General features: G+C 58.8%; 1 protein-coding gene across 9 annotated transcripts in view; it reads right to left on the bottom strand.

The window, feature by feature from the left end:
• KCNQ1 (potassium voltage-gated channel subfamily Q member 1) overlaps positions 1 to 18,093 on the bottom strand; it is a 400,925-nt gene that overhangs the window by 311,241 nt on the left and 71,591 nt on the right. For all 9 annotated transcript variants that reach the window (XM_015435245.4, XM_045372364.3, XM_045372365.3 and 6 more), the window contains exon 2: positions 4,294 to 4,384. In XM_015435245.4, coding sequence (XP_015290731.3) covers positions 4,294 to 4,384 — 91 coding nt within the window. The remainder of the gene's footprint in view (positions 1 to 4,293; positions 4,385 to 18,093) is intronic.

The raw sequence follows: 18,093 nt of genomic DNA, 5'->3' as shown, positions 1-18,093 counted from the left end.
AGCACATACCAAACTGGGGTGTCCTCATTGGGCAACTCTGGCCTATGGACTTGAGGCAGGGAGGGACATGCACAGCCAGGAAGCACCATGCTGAGCCTGTGGGGATAGCGCAGCCACGGGGTCCTGCCCTCAGGGAGTGTGGAATGGCCTGAGACAGATGCTTCTGAGCCTCCCAGAGCCCCACCAACCCAGAACAGGGCAGGTTGGCGGGGATGCTGCGCAGGATGGCCCCAAGCAGAGGCCTGAAACCTGACAAGAGGCTGAGTGCTGACACTCCTGAGGACAGCCAGGCCCAGGACAGAGGGCATGCGAAGGCCCTGGGGCAGCCAGGAATGTCCAAGGCTTGGCCTGGAGTGAGTGAGCCCAGGCTGGGGGAGGTGGAGAGGGGAGGGTTACAGGTGACGGACCTGAACGTGGCACCTTGGGGAGTGTACCCTAAACGTCACAGGGAGCTTCTGGAATGATCAGATTTTTGTCTTAGAAAGTCCTCCCCAGCTGCTGTCTGCAGGGTTGCCTGGTGAGACGGGAGGTGTGGCAGGGGGGCAGCGGGCATGAGAGAAGGAGGGACAAGGGAGGCGGCCAGGGTCTCTGCCTTCCGAGCAGTGGAAAAGGCAGAGGGGACTGCAAAGGGGACTGCAGCAGAAAGGGGGCTCTCTGCTTGGGGGTGCGGGCTGCTTCTCTGCCATCCCACCCCAGCCTGAAGGAGAGGGAGCTGCAGGGCAGTGAAAGGCCTGGTTGCCGCTGACCCGGGGTCTGTGGCCACAGTTCAGCAAATAGCCACCAGGTGGCGCACAGACCCCAGGGATGCGTGGACAGTGGGCAGGGCTGCCGGGATGACGACCATCCTGGAGGCTTCCCTGGGGGCACAGCTCAGCACTGTGCCTTGAAATCTAGGGTCTGCCTTCCTGCCTGGGCAGGGCTGCATCCTAGGGAGCAACCCTACCTGGTCTGCTCCACACCCCTGTCCCCTGCCTGGTTTAGATGCCACATGGGCGCCCTAGGGCGCTGTTGGTGATTCTAGGGCTGCAGACGGGCACGTGGAGCCCAGGGTGCGTCAATTCTTGAGCTGTAGACGGGTGCATGGAGCCCAGGGAATGTCTAATTCTCAAGCTGTAGATGGGCACGTGGAGCCCAGGGCACATCTGAAGGTCCCTGCAGGTCGGGCCTGGGTGCAGGCTTCTCCAGGCTTTGCCCTCCCAGCTGCCTGGGAGATGGCTATCTAGGAAGTCAGGACCTGAACTTGGATGCTGTGGTGCTGACAGCCCTGGCTGGGCAGGGGCACCTGGTGGGCTCACGTTAGCACCGGGGCTCCGTGCTCCATTTAAAACCAAGCAAGTCCCAGACCACATCGGGGGCGAGGGGCTAACCACCCAGATCCACGTTAGCATGTGAGGGACAGGACAGGTAGGATCTCACGTCTCACACACAGCCCAGGCATGAACACACATACATACACATAGGTACACACAGCAACACGTATCTATACATAAATACACACAACGCAGCCATACATAAACACACAACACATGCTCACAGGTGCACAGTACAATGTGCCTATATGTGGCCACATTTACACATGTGTACATGCTCAGATACACACATGCACACATGTACACACATTGAAACAGCCAACCATGCATGAAAGTCCCCACGTGCTCATGTGTATGCACGCTTACATACTCAGATACAGATGCACACTTAAGCACACAGCTCACCCATACACACACACGCGTGTACACACAGCCACACGTGTACACATTCCCATGCATATGGGCACACACATACACACATGTACACACACCTGCAGAGGTACAAAGGGCCTCACACGGAGACCATCCAGGGGAATGTTTGGCAGTCAGGCTCTCACAGCCTTGGCCCCAGGCCCTCCAGGGACAACTACCAGGTCAGGGACCCCCCCCACAGACCCAGCCCCCATAGCAGAACCAGCAAAGGACATCCCATGCCCGCTCCTGAAGTTGAGCCAACCCTGTCAGTTGGCGAGGGCAGAACGTCCTCCTGCTAGTCACAGCCAGAGACTTGGCTGAGTGCTCATCTGAGAACCGGGTCTGTGGTAGGTGCGGAGGACTTGGGGATCCTGGACAGGTGCCGTGGGGACCCCATAAAACATGGGGCCCGTGCTGCCAAGGCTACTGGACATTGCCCTGTGGGGGAAGGATGGCCTCACCCCAACCAAGATGGCACAAGACGACACATACACCCCACTTCACTGGTGCAGTGCAAAAGTCTGAACAAAGTATGAGGGTAGAGTGTGATGGGACATGAACCTCAAATGCCAGGACCAAGGGGGTTTGTCCCTGGAAGGCAAGGTGGGCCCCTCACCGACAGGAGCACCTCACAGAAGCAGGAAAGACCCCTGACCAGAATCCACATGGTCACCGTAAAACCACACCAGACATCGGACCTGAAGGACCCTTCCTAAGTGCGGGAGGTGCACACCCCCTGCCCAGCAGCCAACCCACCCACGGAAGCCAGGAGGGCCCAGCTGGCCACAGGCACCACCCCCAGCTCTGGACAGACCCAAGCAGCAATCTGCCCTCCTGAGCATCCCTTATCTGGAAACACAAAAGAATGCAAAGGATAGAGGGAAAAACTTCTACGACCAGTCATGAGAGGTGGCGGGGCCACAGGCCACAGCAGAAATTAACAGCTTTCACAGATGCCAGCAAAGTGCCTGGAAACCATGATAGACTAGAGACTCCCTATGTGATGGGAACAATAACAACTTATTCTCATCAATATTATCATCATCAGGAATACACTTAGCAAAAACTGCCTGAAATATACATAATGAAACCATAAAACGCTGCCCATAAACACACACACCGCGCTCCTGGAGACCACCGAGATGTCGGTCTCCCCCAATTCATTCACCCACTGCCATTGGGTTTCTTCCCGGGGCTGGATAAGGTGATGGCAACATTCACTGGGAAAAGCAAGGCTGCAAGCGCCACCAGGAAACCCCCCAAAAAGAAAGCCCCGCCGAGGCATAAAATGGCATCATGAAACTGACTTTAGTACTGGGAGAACCACGTCGGTAGGGCCCCGGTAAAGGAAAAGTCCAGCAGACCAGTGGGACAGAATAGAAAAACCCCCAAAAAATCCCCAAAGCAGACCCTTCCTATTGCCTCTGGACCTCTGGTTTACAGAGAAGACGGCCCCTCCAATCAGGCAGGACAGATGGACTGTGGAAAACATGACGCTGGGAGAACTGGGAAGCACAGCAGGCCTGTGCCTCACACCACTTAACCAGGAAACTCCCAGCCACCATGGAGCACACACAGTTAACCTGGTGAGGGCTGGAGGAAACCACAGGTGAATTCCTCCAGCTATGGCTCAAGGTCCAAAAGCAACGAAGGAAAGCTAAAATGGACTCCCTAGAAATGGGATGGATTCCACTGCTGAGGCCATCATGAGAGGACTCTAGACCCCGGCGGGACAGGCTCCCCTGGCCAGGAAGACACAGCACCGAAAAGCAGCAAGAGCCCAGCCCAGAGCTGCCTGTGCGTGCCAGGACCCGAGTCGTGACTCTCTTTCTTTGCAGATACTGGAAATATTCCACGACAAGACAGGAAAACACGAAAGCCCAGCCACGGAGAGGTGCTGGACCCAGTCCTGCTGGAGTCGTTGCCCACGGCCCACATTCAGGCGGCTTACGTGGGGACCCTGTGGGTTCCAGACACAGCTGGTCCCTGCACCCCGCCTTCCGGGCAGCCTCACAGCTAGATCAACTTTGGGGTTTTCCAGCAGGCTATGAGCCTGCCCTGCCCTGCTCTCAGCACCTGCCTGGCACAAATGGCACTGACACCGCTCAGGCCAATGGAAGGGACCATCCAGGTGCCTGGGGTGAGTGCTGCTGCTGGGACACCAGTAGGGCCTGTGTGCCAGCCATAACCCAGGGGCAGGTGTCACCCAGACCCCAGGGACACTGTGCATGAAGGCTCGGGCAGGCCCGGGCTGGCCACAATGCCAGCTCTACCCTCCCTCCTCCTTCCTTCCTTCCAGCCCAGCTTGGAAGCCCCTCCTCCAGGAAGTCCTTTCAGACCACCAGCTCCAGGCTCCTCTCAGTCCTTGGCCCCCCTCGCCTGTGGCAAATACATCCCGAGTCACTTGGCAAGTGTGGGGTCTGGGGAGGTGCCCCTGTATCAGGGCAGGGCCAACGTGTGGGCAAGGGGCCGGGGGCGGCTCTGCCCCACCTTATGGGGCCCAGCACTGGGGAGATGCCAGCCTCCAGGGCAGCCGTGACATCCAGCCACGCCCTCAGATGCTACGTACCATCCAGAAGAGGGTCCCTGTGGCCAGGGCGGCATACTGCTCGATGGTGGACAGCACGCTGAAGATGAGGCAGACCAGGACGATGAGGAAGCTGTAAGACAGGGACACGGTGGTCAGCGCCACGGCCTCCGCCCACCCCATAGATGCACCCGGCGAGTGGAGGGGCCCCGGCCTCCGCCCCGCCCCGCCCCTGGTAGGACTAGACAGTGCTATGCTGGTGAGCACACACTTGAGGTAGGTCCACACGAGGGATGCCGTCCCGCCACGGGAAGGGACGAAGCACCAACAGGTGCCGCCACGTGGAGAGGCCCTGGAAACATGGCGCCAAGGCCAGACACAGACAGGTGACCACCTGCTGACCACCTGCAGTGTGGCTACGCCTTGGACAGCCAGAGCCACAGAAACAGAAAGCAGGCTGGTGGCTGCCCCAAGGTGGGACTGCTACGGGCACGGGGTTTTCTTTTGGGGTCATTAAACATTCTGGATATGGATGGTGGTGATGGCTACACAACTCCAAACATCCTAGAGGCACAGGGCGCCCACTTTTCATAAGTGAACTGCGGCATGTAATCACGTCTCCGCAAAGCTGATTTTACAAATCACTTCCAGAGGCCGGGCGCGGTGGCTCACGCCTGTAATCCCAGCACTTTGGGAGGCCAAGGTGGGCAGATCACAAGGTCAGGAGATCGAGACCACGGTGAAACCCCGTCTCTACTAAAAATACAAAAAATTAGCCGGGTGCAGTGGCGGGCGCCTGTAGTCCCAGCTGCTCGGGAGGCTGAGGCAGGAGAATGGCATGATCCCAGGAGATGGAGCTTGCAGTGAGCCAAGATCGCACCACTGCACCCCAGCCGGGGGGACAGAGCGAGACTCCGTCTCAAAGAAAAACAAAAAAAAAAAACCAAATCACTTCCAGAGAGCAGTCAACAGCCCCCTGTCCAGAAGTTCAGGGCCCAGGGCAGGGGTGCTGGTGGTCACAGCACAGAAGCCAGCCTGCCAGGTGGGGGTCCTGATACCTGCACCAAGTATCTGCTTCCCAGAGGAGCCTCGAGGCTGCAGGCTGAGGGTGGCTCTCCTCCAGTTTCACTTCCTCCTCCCCAAGGCCCGGAGGCCAAGTCACAGAACTCATGAAAAGGAAGGTGCACAGAGCCCCACCCTGGGGCAAACGTTCTGTACTGTGGGCACGCAGAGAACAGACGGGCGGCCCACTCTGATCCAGGGAACCATAAAGATAAGGAGCTGCTGCCTCTGCAAACATACCCTTCAGGGCCCGCCCGGCTTCCTGTCACTTCTGGGGAGATTCCGGAGACTCCAAGGACCCCCATGGATCCTCAGCGACAGGAGAGCCAGGAAGTGGCCACACAGCCCCGAGGGCCCAGGGAGACACAGAGAAAGCCACACACAGACCCTGAGTGCCCTGGCATAGATCCTCTGCCCGGCATAGGGTGCCCCAGGCCCCCTCCACTCCCTGAGATCCTGCCATCCCAAGTGGCTTCCAACCCATCCCAGGGCAGCCAGAAGGCCCCCTGCATTGCCTCTCACCCAGCCTCCAGAACTCAGCCCCACCCGGAACCCATCCTCTTCCACCTGTCCGGATGTGTACAGCCCAGCCCACCCTCCCCAGGCCCCTGGAGCCCACAACAAACAGGCTACCTCCCAGCACAGCCTGCCTTGGCTCATCCTCCCGATGCACGTTTCTTGGGGAGGTGGGGGGGGCTCTGCACCCCTCTTCCCAACAAGCTCCTGTGGGCAGGGCAATCCTTTCCTGGCCTCTGGCAGCCCTACCCAAAGGCCCTTGATGGCTCACTCAACCAACGACCCTGTTCAGGCCCCCTTCCTGGGTTCCTCCCTCCCCATAGCCACAGTCCCACTGCTGGCACTGGGGCCAAAACCTGCAGCTACCATTTCCTCAGCCACCTGCCTCACCAACACCCCGTCCCTCCCACACTGGTCAGCTCTGCAGCCAGCCCGTCTGCACCCTGCCCATCCATCCTCATCTCCCCCTGACCACGGTGCCCACCTCCACCCGTGGCGTTCCCAGCCCACATACCCAGCCAGTCAGTGAACCCTCAATGTCACACCCCAGTATTACACCGCAATGGCCCCAGACCACCCCAGCTCCTCCCGGCCCTTGTTGCCAGTCCTGACTATGCCTGGCCCAGCCCACCTCAGGGCCCGTGCACCTGCTGCTACCCAGCCTAAAAGCCCAGCTTCAGGGTCCTACCAACGGGCCCTGTCTCATGGGCAGAGGCCAGCTCTGATGTCTGACCCTGGCCCCCACAACACCCCAACTGTGTCCTTTATACTCAAGTATCACCGCTGGGACCAGAGTCTGTTGTCCACCCCCTAGACCATGAGCACCCCAAGAGTGGGGCTGTGGGCTGCAGTCCACGCCCAGGATGCGGCCTGGTGCACAGTAGGTGATCAGTCCCGTGGGACTTCCTTCATTTAATCTCTAAGCCCCAATGCTGCTGCTTCATCCCCTTCACCATGACCCTTCCTCTGCTCCCTGAGGTTACTCCCCCACTGGGACATTCGACCCAAAGCACAAGTCTGATCAGCCATGTGGTTCCAGGAGCACCTGGAAGGCTGGCACGCAGCCCGGCCTTTCCCTGGGCCTCAGTCTCCCCGACCCCCACTGGCCCAAAGCTCTGGCTGCATAAGCTGCCTGGCATTTGCCAATGCGGTGCTTCCAGCCAGGGACCCTCTCTGCACCCCCACCCTCCACACTGCTTTGGCTCTGAGGACTCTTCCTGGCCAGCTTGGACAGGATGCCCCGGCCTTGCCAGGCTCCCTCCGGATGCTCCCACACTGACCACTCCTGCCCTCATCTGTCTCTGGGACCAAAATCCACACGGTGCTGGCACGGGGTGGGTGGGTGCAGAGTAATTAGTTCAACAGACACAGCTGGAGCCTCTGAGCCAACCCTGTGGGGAGCCCTCCATAGGGTGATTCTGTGGATCTCATGGGGACACAAGCAAAGATTGGTTGGAAGGGTGAGTGCCCATCTGCATTGGGTACCATTCCAGGCACTGGGAATGGGCTCAGACTGGCCCAACTTGCACAGAGCATGCTGCCCACTGCCGGAGCAGGGTTCCCTCCAGGTTCTTAGAAGAGCCTTTGCGCCAAGCCGCAGGCCCTGGCCCCACACTCTGCAGCTCCCAAGGTAGGGCTGGGTCTCTGCCCCTTGTTGGTACAACTGTTGGCTCTCTCACCCCACCAGGGCTCCCTCCGCCATGACTGCCACACTTAATCCTCCTGGACGTCTGTTTGTTTTGATTTGCAGTGAGCAGGGAAGTGAGATTAGACACAGCCTGGCTCAGCCACGAGGAAGCAGAGCAGGGCTGCCCGGGGCAGAAGATGCCGCCTGCCTGCTCCCCAGGCCCACGGGGTGCAGAGAGGCCCAGGGCACCATCTGCACATGGAGATGCAGCGCCCACCGGTGCCCCAGGCAGCTCCCCTGCCTCAGTTTCCTCATCAGTACAAAGAAGTGGTCCACAGGTGCTTCTTCCCAGGCTGTGGAGGGAAGTGTCACCCGACGTCCAGCAGGGAGTCAGGAGCGAGCGTCGACGTCACCCTGAGGCCTTGGATAAGACAGAAGCTCCCGGTGCTGTCTCCTGCCAAGATGTGGCAAAACCCACCACCCAGCAGGGGCCCTGGGGAGGATCCACTAAGTTGCTCTCTGTCCAGCAACAGGAAGTGCTCCTGGGGGCTGCAGGCCACTGCCCGGTACCCACACCCCTGCTCACTGACCACCGGCTCAGCCAGTGCTTTGCAGACAGTAACAGAGACCCCCACGAGACCCTGCCAGACTGTGACGTCACTGCCACACTGTCATCAAACACATGCTACAAGTAGGGAAACTGAGGCTCCGAGGACTTCTGAGGTCACAATTGGGGTAAACTGAGGAGACAAAGGACTGCAGTCTGGTTCCCTGACCCGGCATGGCTGGGGTTCCTGGAGGCCGGGCCCTGGGTCCCTTTGGCCCTCAGTGTGAGACGACTGCCGGGCTCTGGTCTGGGTGCGCGTGAGCAGGGATAGGGCTGCAGTGAGGGGGGCACGGCAGCTTCCCCGTCGCAGAGCGCGGCTTCCATCCTCCCGTCTCCTCCTCCAACTCAGATCCTCCTGCTTCTCTTAGAAGAACCCTCACAATCACAGTGAGGGCCCACCCGGGTGACCCAGGACAACCTCCCCTCTCATGAGCCATCCCTCCGTCACCCTGCAAAGCTCCTTTGGCCACACAACCTAACTTGTTCACAGGACAAGGACACGGACACCTCAGGGGCCACCGTTCAGCCAAGTGATAGCCATGTCTGAGTCACGCGCCCGAATCCACGCCACTGCCCCAGCCTCTCAGTGACCTGCACGGAAGGCGCTGCACTCACCCCACTCTCAGATGAGCAAACGGGGGCCTGGGGAGGGAAGGGGGCCATGGGCAGGACCCAGATCTGCTGACCCTGCAGCCTCCAGGCTCAGGTTGAAAGCTTTAAAGAAAAAAAAAAAACTGTAAACTTCCTCCGTGGCAGAGGCGAGCGAACAGAATCACCTGCAGCTTCTCTGCCCTTCACAGGGGCACCGTGATGGGTACCTGCGACGTGGAAGCTGAGATAGCCCCACTTCACGGCCACTCTTCTAAAAGACCACAGGCGACGCTGCCTTCTGCATCTGCCGTCGATTCTTGTGCTGTTTGGGCGACAGCCGGCCATCACAGTGGCAGTTGGTGACCTCAGCCACGGTATAGAAAGCAGTGATGGGGCTGGGCGCAGTGGCTCATGCCTGTAATCCCAGCACTTTGGGAGGCCGAGGCAGGAGGATTGCCTGAGGACAGGAGTTCGAGACCAGTCTGGCCAACATAGTGAAACCCTGGCTCTACTAAATATATGAAAAAATTAGCTGGGTGTGGGTGGTGGTTTGCGCCTGTAACCCCAGCTACTCAGGAGGCTGAGGCAGGGGGACTGCTTGAACCAGGGAGGTGGAGGTTGCAGGGAGCCGAGATCGCGCCACCGCACTCCAGCCTGGGCGACAGAGTGAGACTCCGTCTCAAAAAGATAAAAATTTTAAGAAAGCAGTGATGGATGCTGGTTAGCACCATGTGCAGAGTGGGCACTCACTCACAGGCCGCGAGTGAGGGCTTGGAAGCTTGGTGACTGGCTGCCAACGCCAAGCGCTTGGGCTTCATGGCACGGATTCCAGCTGCAGGGGCCTCTCCTGCCCATGTCCTGTGCGCGGGAGACACAGTGGGCTCAGGTGTGTGGAGTTACTCCAGCGGGAAGATTCCTGACTGGGCCTTGCGGGGGAATACAGGATCTGACCAGGGAAGACTGCATGTGGGTGGTCCTGAACCAGCCCCCCCCAGAGTGTGCACCCAAGTGGGCGTTCACCCCAACCGCCTGGGCAGAGGTGCCTGGGAAAGTCCCGTGCAGTGGAATCGCGGCTGAGTCAGAAGACGGGGCTCCGGGGCCCGGGCTGGGAGCCAGCAGGGGCTGAGAAATGATCCCCCGAAGGCCAGGCAGATGGTGGGGACAGGTGCCCATGGGCCAGGCTGGCTGTCAGCCTTGCCATATTCTGAAGGCTAAATGATGCTTCCGATATTTTGATACACCGTGCTAGCCTCAGAAGGAATTATATGACAAAGGTTACTTTTATCTACTCCAGATAAAAAGAGTTTTATCTTATTTACCACTTTATCTATTCTTGTCTCAGGCTGAGCTGGGAACCTCACAGGTGCCGAGCTGGCATCCCTGCCCTTGAGGCACTCAGGGCCTGGGGTGCCTGTGCACCCTCCTGCCTCTGCAGAGCCACCCGTCACCCCCTCTGCCTCAGCTCCAAGGCCAGGCAGTCGCAGCCCCCAACTCTGCAGAGCCGGGAAACCGAGGCCCTGGGAAAGGATTAATCCTATGCGTGTTCTGGACACAGAGTGGGCAGCAGGGCAGGCTAGTGAACGGCGGGGAGAAGACACCGAGCTCCCCCCAGGTCATGTGGTCCCCTGAATGCTGTCCCACCTGAGCTCCCGGGACAGCGTGGTCATGCAGGGGGCGCTGCATGAGTGGGGAGCCCACCACGCCCCAGGAAACAATCCCCTACTTGTCCTCCTTGGCAGGAAATCGGCCTCAGGAGCAGTGACGGCGAGCGCCAGCCCCGAGGGCACCTGGTGAATTATCCAACGTCATTTCAACATCTCAGCCCCAGGTGCCCGAGAATACGGGAGAATGCAGGAATCCTGCCAGGGTCATAGCCTGAGATGCTGCGGGAGGGTTCCCCCAGGGTGCAGGCAGTGGGTCTGGGTGGGCTCCACGGCTCAGATGGCCTGGGGCTAAAGCAAGTTAAAGGCTGGAGACTCCATGACCTGCCCTGTTGCACACACTAGGGCCCCTGAGCAGTGCCCCTAAACGGGCCTGATTGATCCAGGTGCGAATCCAGTCCAGGCAGGGGCCATGCTGGGACTCTGGCCTTCTGTGCCCACTCAAGGACAGGCCCCACACACAGTGAGTGACAGCCTCGTTAGCCCATGGGGGGTGTTTTAGAACCCTGAGATGTTTCCCAATAAAGCTGAGAAACCTGAAAGACAGCCTCGTACTTCACGTGCAAAGACACGTGGGCAGCTCGAGGGGCGCCCTTAGAACTCCAGCTCGAAGCCACTGCCCCGTGGAGCTCACCCAGGGTCGAAGCTGAATCCCGGGGTGCAGAACCCCTGGAGCGTTTCATAGAACTTGGCACTCTCGTGTCCGTATGCTGAATTTCTTGAATCTGTAAACATTAAAAATTACGTTAATACTTAAAGAGTTTTGTCAGTCTGAAAGCATCATGCATGGAAGGACGTGAGCACAGAGGCACTTTGAGCACCGCACCACACAGAGTGCCAGTCACAGAAGCGCAAAGGCCGCAGGGCTCCACTCGGGCGGCACCCGGAGCAGCCAAATCCACCGTCGCAGGGAGGCGGACAGCGGGACTGGGGGATAGGGGATCTGTGGACACGGGGAGGACGGATCCATCCATGGTCGCGGAGAGCAGGACGGCAGGGCTGGGGGGAGGGAGTGGAATTTCATGGGTGCAGAGTTTCAGTTTGGGAGAGAAGTTTTGGGGTGGATGGTGGTGATGGTTGCACAACCATGTAAATGTACCTAATGCCACTGAACTGTAACCTTACAAAGAGTTAAGATGGTAAATTTTGTGTTATGTGTATTTTATCACAATAAAAAAAAAGCACTTTTTAAAGGAAACCGTGAACAACATTCATAGAGCACGCACCAGAAGGTTCAAAATGTTTCACGTGGCTGGTGAACGAGATCGAGCAATGTTCAAAGACCCCTACTGGGGACAGGACCTCGCCAGGCTGATAAGCAGACAGTGGGTTAAGCGAACGTAAAGCCGAAGGCGGGACAGGGCCTTGAATGTGTAACCTCGAGAGATTAAATATTGATGCTTAAACCCCAAACCACATCCAGGGGCTTAAAAAAAAAGGTCATCCTGGAAGACTCCAAATGCCTCCAAAACCCACGTGCCCCAGGAAGGAAACACTGGGGGCTGGAGGGGATAGGCTTCCCCTGCTCGCTCACTGGCCACCAGCAGGTCTCCATCCCTGATGTGGCTGCCGGCTCCAGGGCAGCTGAGCTCAGAGCCCTGGGATGTGGACGCCCAGGGGCAGAGGTCTCAGGGCCTGCCAGGGTTGTTCCCCAGGGCTGAATCTGCACCTCAGTAAAAAAGCTACCAGCTGGTCACCCCCCTCACCAGTGGCTGTCAGCGGGCAGCCTCAGCAGGGTTTGGGGGTCACCAAGGTTACCCACAGGTTCACCTGCTTCCTGGCTCTGCATGGGTGGAGCCTGGGCCAGGCATCTCCTGACCCCTCCCAAAAGGGTGAGTCCTGGCCCGCACAGAGGGCCCCACACTGGGCTGGACACTGGGCACAGCTTCCCCCCTCTGAACCCCACGTCACATCATGGAAGGTGTCACATCATGGAAGTCCTGGTGAGGAGACAGAAGCCCTGGTGAGGCATGTCTGGTCCCAGGCTGCCCCCCGGAAGCCCCCTGGTCTGGGGCCAGGAGGTACTACCAACTGATGGGGACGCTGGGCTCAGACACAGCACGGGATGCACCCAGACTGGCTGACTCTAGGGCCCCCGGCCCCACCACTCGGTGCCACGGTCCTGAGGCAGGAGTGCCATAACCAGGCCATGCGTCATCCTGGGTGGGGGTGGGGGCAAGAGGGCCCTTTTCAACCTTCCAGCCTCTGCGGGCTCCCGTGTCCTGGGTGTGTGGTGGCCTCACTCTCGTGCTGTGTGGTACGTGGCCGGATCCTCCTCTGTTGGATCTGTCGTGTCTTTTAGGAGGACACGTGTCACTGGACTTGGGCCCCTGGTAACGCAATCACGCCTCTCCAGATCCTCAGCCTTGGCTGCAAAGGGGTTTTTTCTATGTCAGGTCACATTTGCAGCTTCCAGGGATGGAAACCAGTCTTGGGGGCCACCACCTGGTGTCCTATGACATATCATAAGTATTTAATACATTACTTATGATCATTATTGGTCGATTTTGAATTCTTTTTTTTTTTTTTTTTTTTTTGAGACGGAGTCTTGCTCTGTCGCCCAGGCTGGGGTGCAGTGGCCGGATCTCAGCTCACTGCAAGCTCCGCCTCCCAGGTTTACGCCATTCTCCCACCTCAGCCTCCCGAGTAGCTGGGACTACAGGCGCCCGCCAACCCGCCCGGCTAGTTTTTTTGCATTTTTTAGTAGAGACGGGGTTTCACCGTGTTAGCGAGGATGGTCTCGATCTCCTGACCTTGTGATCTGCCCGTCTCGGCCTCCCAAAGTGCTGGGATTACAGGCTTGAGCCACCGCGCCCGGCCGATTTTGAATTCTTAAACAGCCGAATTGGGTATTGGTCAAAAACATATATTAGCTTGTTTTGTTTTGTTTTGTTTTGTTTTGAGGCAGGGTCTTGTTCTGTTGCCCAGGCTAGAGGACAGTGGTGTGATCCTGGCTCGCTGCAGCCTCAATTTCCTGGGCTCAAGCGATCCTCCCACCTTGGTCTCCCAAAGCGCTGGGATTACAGGCGTGAGCCACCATGCCTGGCCCATGTCTTCATTTTTAAAACATAATTCAAAATGTACTCAAAACTCAGTTTCCTTTTCATCCTCTCACCTCCAGATCCTTCATGGAATTGCATCTGCAAAAATTCTTTTAAAAAGAGGGTGGCGTCCATGCACACTGGTGTCAGCATGGGGACGTCTCCCTCACCATTCAGCCCACAGGGCATCACCCAAACCCAGTCGTGTTGGAGAGAAGGGAGCTGGGGGTGACAATTCCCAGCACAGGTAGGACCCGGCTGGCCCATCTTCAGCAGGCAGCTGCCACATCAGGAGTAGGTCCACGAGGCTCCCTAGCACCCCAGCCCCTCAGGGACCAGCACTTCTCACCAGAAAGGCAACAGCTGCCCCCAACCATTGCCCCTCAGGCCCCCACAGAGCACCCTGTCTGTTGTCCACACGTCCCAGCTGGCTGGCAGGGCCTTAGAAGCCTCTCCCCTGGCAGCCACAACACAGCACAACCCACAGAAGGAGCATGGATGTGATCCCACACCCGCTTCACAGACCCACAGCCTGGGCCTCCCGGTCCAGCTCTGGGTGCATGGACGCCTCCCCACCCGGCCGGGCCTTCTTGGCCCAGGGCTCCCGTGGCCACCCCATGCCTCACACTGTTTTGAACTCTTTAACTGCGACTTGTTCCACAGCAGCTGAGTCTCATTTCTTTCAAATGTTCTTGAAGGCAACATGATCCACAGCCCGAAGGACACAACAATGGGTGACTTGGTGCAGCCGGGGGTAAGATTTCTGCCCTCATTGTCTCCAGAAGCCCCAAGTGTGCTGCCCCCGTTAGACACAGCCACCAGCCCACCTGTCGAGGAGCCATCCGGAGATTAAACCTGTGTCCCGCAGCAGGACTGAGGCTGTCTCCAGCCTCTTGGGGTTTCAGCTGACACTTTTCCCAAAACAGATCTGGACTGGGAACCCCCAGAAACAGGTCCCTCCCTGCCAGCTTTCGGCTGGGCCCCCACAGAGCTCCTGTGCCCAGAGGCTGGTCCCCCTGCCGGGGCCACCGGGCCTGCACCCCAACGGCAGGGCCACCAGGCCTGTACCCCAACTGTGGGGCCTCTCAGGAGGCCTCTGGCTCTGGCTTGTACCAGTTCATGGACCACCAGGCAGTCATTGCCACCACTGCCTCCCCGACCAGAGCAGGGGCTCCCCAAGCAGGGTCCCACCAGCTGCATCCCCTCCAAAGGCCCAGTGCCAGGCTTGGGATGCACGTCTGTGAAGCGTTTACTGAATGACTGCTGGTGTGAATGAATGTTTACGGTAAACCCTGAAGCTCGGTGAATGAAGTCTCCGTGTTGCCTCCTCCATGCAGGCCTCCAGAGTGAATCTGGAAGTGAGATTAGCCTCCTTAGGCTCTGTTCTTTTCCTTCCTACCCCGCCCCACACCACAGGCTCAGCCTAGCCCCCGAGTGGCCTTTGAGCGGGACATAGTACTGAAGCAGCGTTCTGCAACCCCCTCACCCCCAGGCTGCATGCCAACAGCACAGGCTGACAGGTCGCTGGGAGCCTCCCGGGGTGGGCTCTGACGTGAGCTGCGGGTGCACGCATGGCCACCCCAGCAGGCAGGTGTGAGCGGACAGGACGTGCAGGCACATGCTCCCAGGGCCATGGTCCCACTGGCCAAACCAGTCCCTCTTCCCTGAAGGAGCAGTGTCTTAGGGGCTGCCCCTAGAAGACCAACTCAGGACAGGTGCAGGAGGTGGGGATCCTGCCGGGGGAAACCGTCCCAACCCACCTGGCTGCCACACCACATGCCTGGACGTCCTGAGACAAGGTCCTGCCTTTACTTCCATTCTGCCTGAGTCCTGCCAGACAGAGAGGTGAGGCGCCACAGGCCAGACAGTGACGCAGCCGGGACTCAACACGCATGGGGTGGGGAACGCGCCCCAAATCCAACCTGTCCCAGGGCTTCTCAGCCCTGAGCCCCCTTCGGTGCAGACAGAAAGCCAGGTCTCCCACCAGAGCCCTCAAGGGTGTCCCAGGAGCTGTCCCTGGAGATCCATCAGGTACATCTCACCCCATCCTCATCACCAGGAACCTGGATGCCCCCGAACCAAGAGGCGACAGGTGTGCGTTCCCTTTTCAACAGCCCTGCAGGGTGTTGGGTTCTGCTGAGCACAGGGCTCCTGGATGCTCAGGTTGTGCAGTGGGGATGAGGGCTGGCCCCGCCTGGCAGCTACTGAGGGCTCATTCGCAACTCATTCTCTGACGCCCGGGACCCTCGACCACACCTCAGTGCAGAGCCTGGAGCCTGGGCCCTGATCCCTCCTTTCCAAGAGCAGCCTCAGGGCGAACACAGCCATGCTCGAGGCCCCTGCCACACCATCCTGAGTGTCACATCAAAGCCCTTCAGAGGCACTAGAGGGACAGGTGCTGGGGGAGCCTCAGGCTATCAGGAAGCTTCCCAGTGACACCACTGGGAAGTCAGGGCAAGGTGGGGGAGAGATTGGGGCAGGGGGGTCAGAACAATGTCCCTTCCTATCAGAAGAGCCCAATGCAGGCCTGGCACACCTCTGGGCCAGAGAGGAAATGTCCTAGGTGTGGTGGGGCAGGTGGCCTCTGTGGCAATATTTGGCCGGGCATGGCTGTGTCCTAATAAAACTTTATCGACAAAATCAGGTGGTGGCTGTAGCATGAAGACCCCGGCACAGAGTACTGCTGAGAACCCAGGGCTCTGGAGGGATGACGTGGGTGTCTGCACCTGGGTGTTGCTTTCATGGGACCTGCTGCATGATCAGGAGCACCCAACAATGGCACGTAAACATCAAGCTGAGGGCAACCGAATTGGTAATGTCTGGCTCCCTGTCCATCTCAAAGGCTTTCTGGGGGCCAATTTTGAGCCCAGAGATTGAGAATTCAAACAGGAACGTGTGCCCCCAGAGCTGGCAGCCACATCCCCTTTACAAACAGGCTCTATCGTGGCCTCCCAAGAAGCACAGTGAGTCAGTGGTCCCAGGCGTGAGGGGAGGCTGGGATTGAGCCGTGTAAAGTCCACTTCCTCCTGTCAACTCTAAACTTCATGAGAAGCCTGAGAAGTTGACTCATCCCTCATTCACAGGACAGGAGGAGGCTCCGAGAGGTTAAGGGACCTGCCTCGAGTCACACAGCACTGAGCAGTTGGCGAGAACTGGATTCCAGGTCTGCCTGACAGCATCACAGGTCCCCACTGCACCTCAAAGCACCCTGAAAACTACAACCCAGCAGTAAGCCTGGAGTGGTGGGCATCTGGGCAGCCTGACCTTCCAGAGGGAGATTCCAGCAGGAGCCCTGGCCTGGGGGTGGGCAGATAGGCCCAGGGGCCCAGTGAGGAGAGCAGTGGGATGCCCGACCCCTGGGGTCAAAGCTGTCACTGCAGCCACGGCACACACAGAGGTGGCCAGGGCCTCAGAAGAGGTTGGGGGTGGCCAGGCTCTGGGGTGCAAGCAGGAAAAGCATGAGCTTCTCCTGGGGCCTGGAGGGTGCAGGTGGCCAGGCAGAGGCACAAGCCCGCCAGGGCCGAGGGCTGCTGGGGACGGGGCTCTGTGCTCTCAGGGCCGGCCACACAAAGCCTGGCTCCCTGGGCTGTGATAAGACACCCACAGAGAGTATATTTAGAAGGCGCCGGGAGGACAAACTGAAGTGACCCCATGGATGTGGCCCTATCTGCCCTAGGACACTTGTCTTGTCTCTGTCAGAGGCCTGCCCGGGGTGGGGAGGGGCTGGGCAGACCAGATGCACCTGCACACCCCCCACCCCAGAAATGGCGAGGCTCTGCCTGGGCATGGCCTGGTCCCAGCAGCCTTGTCCCCTCACCCCCACTGATGGCGGTGGCACTGTCCTGGAGCAGAGGGTGGTGGTCTTGCCGGGCAGCAGGGGCCTCAGGGACTTGGGAGGGGTGGCCAGGCCTCCCCACCCCCCACACACAGGGCGGGCTTTAAAGCCTCTGAGAAGTGAATGAAACCATGTCCTTTGCAGCAACATGGATGGATCTGGAGACCATGATCCTAAGCGAACTAACAGAAACAGAAAACCAAACACGGCACGTTCTCACTCATGAGTGGAAGCTAGACAGATGGGATGCTTGGATGGAAAGACGGAGAAAGGTCACTCTGGGACTCCAAAGGGGAGGTGGAGTGGGTGGGAGAGGGAGGGTTGAAAAACTACCTTTTGAGTGTCATGTCCAATACCCGGCCGATGGGCACACGAGAAGCCCAAACCCCACCATTACGCACATAACAAACAAGTATGTGTACTCCTCAAATCTAAAATAACATAACATAAAACATAAGAAAGACTTGAGGAAGCCGGCAGAGCTCCCAGAGCACCTCCACTCGGGAAGGGGGCGAGGTGCGGAAGGACAGAGAAGGCCTCAGGTGCCCGGGAGCCGCAGGCAGCCAGGTCAACGCAACCCACTGGCAGCTCAGGGCATGGGTCCTCAGGGTTCATCCCTACTTGGGAAAGTCCCTCCTCACATCTAGCCCAAGTCTTTCTTGCTGTAGCTTGGTCTCCTGCATAGGGAAACCTCCTACCCACTACAGAGAACACAGAGCTGCTGTGTGGCCTCGAGCCTCAGTTTCCCCACTGGGACATGGGAATGCATCAAGGGCACCAGGCAACCTGAGCCACGTTCATCCTCAGATCAGCCCCAGCCACACCTCAATATTCCAGAGATGGGGCAGCCCCAGGCTCCGGGACCACAGACACCTGGCAAGATGCTGCCGGGCTCTATGACC

The sequence above is a fragment of the Macaca fascicularis genome, chromosome 14 (genome assembly GCF_037993035.2).
Source record: "Macaca fascicularis isolate 582-1 chromosome 14, T2T-MFA8v1.1".
In the NCBI taxonomy this organism is placed as follows: domain Eukaryota; kingdom Metazoa; phylum Chordata; class Mammalia; order Primates; family Cercopithecidae; genus Macaca; species Macaca fascicularis.
Note: the sequence above shows the minus strand (reverse complement) of the source record. Positions and strands in the feature narration are given on the sequence as shown.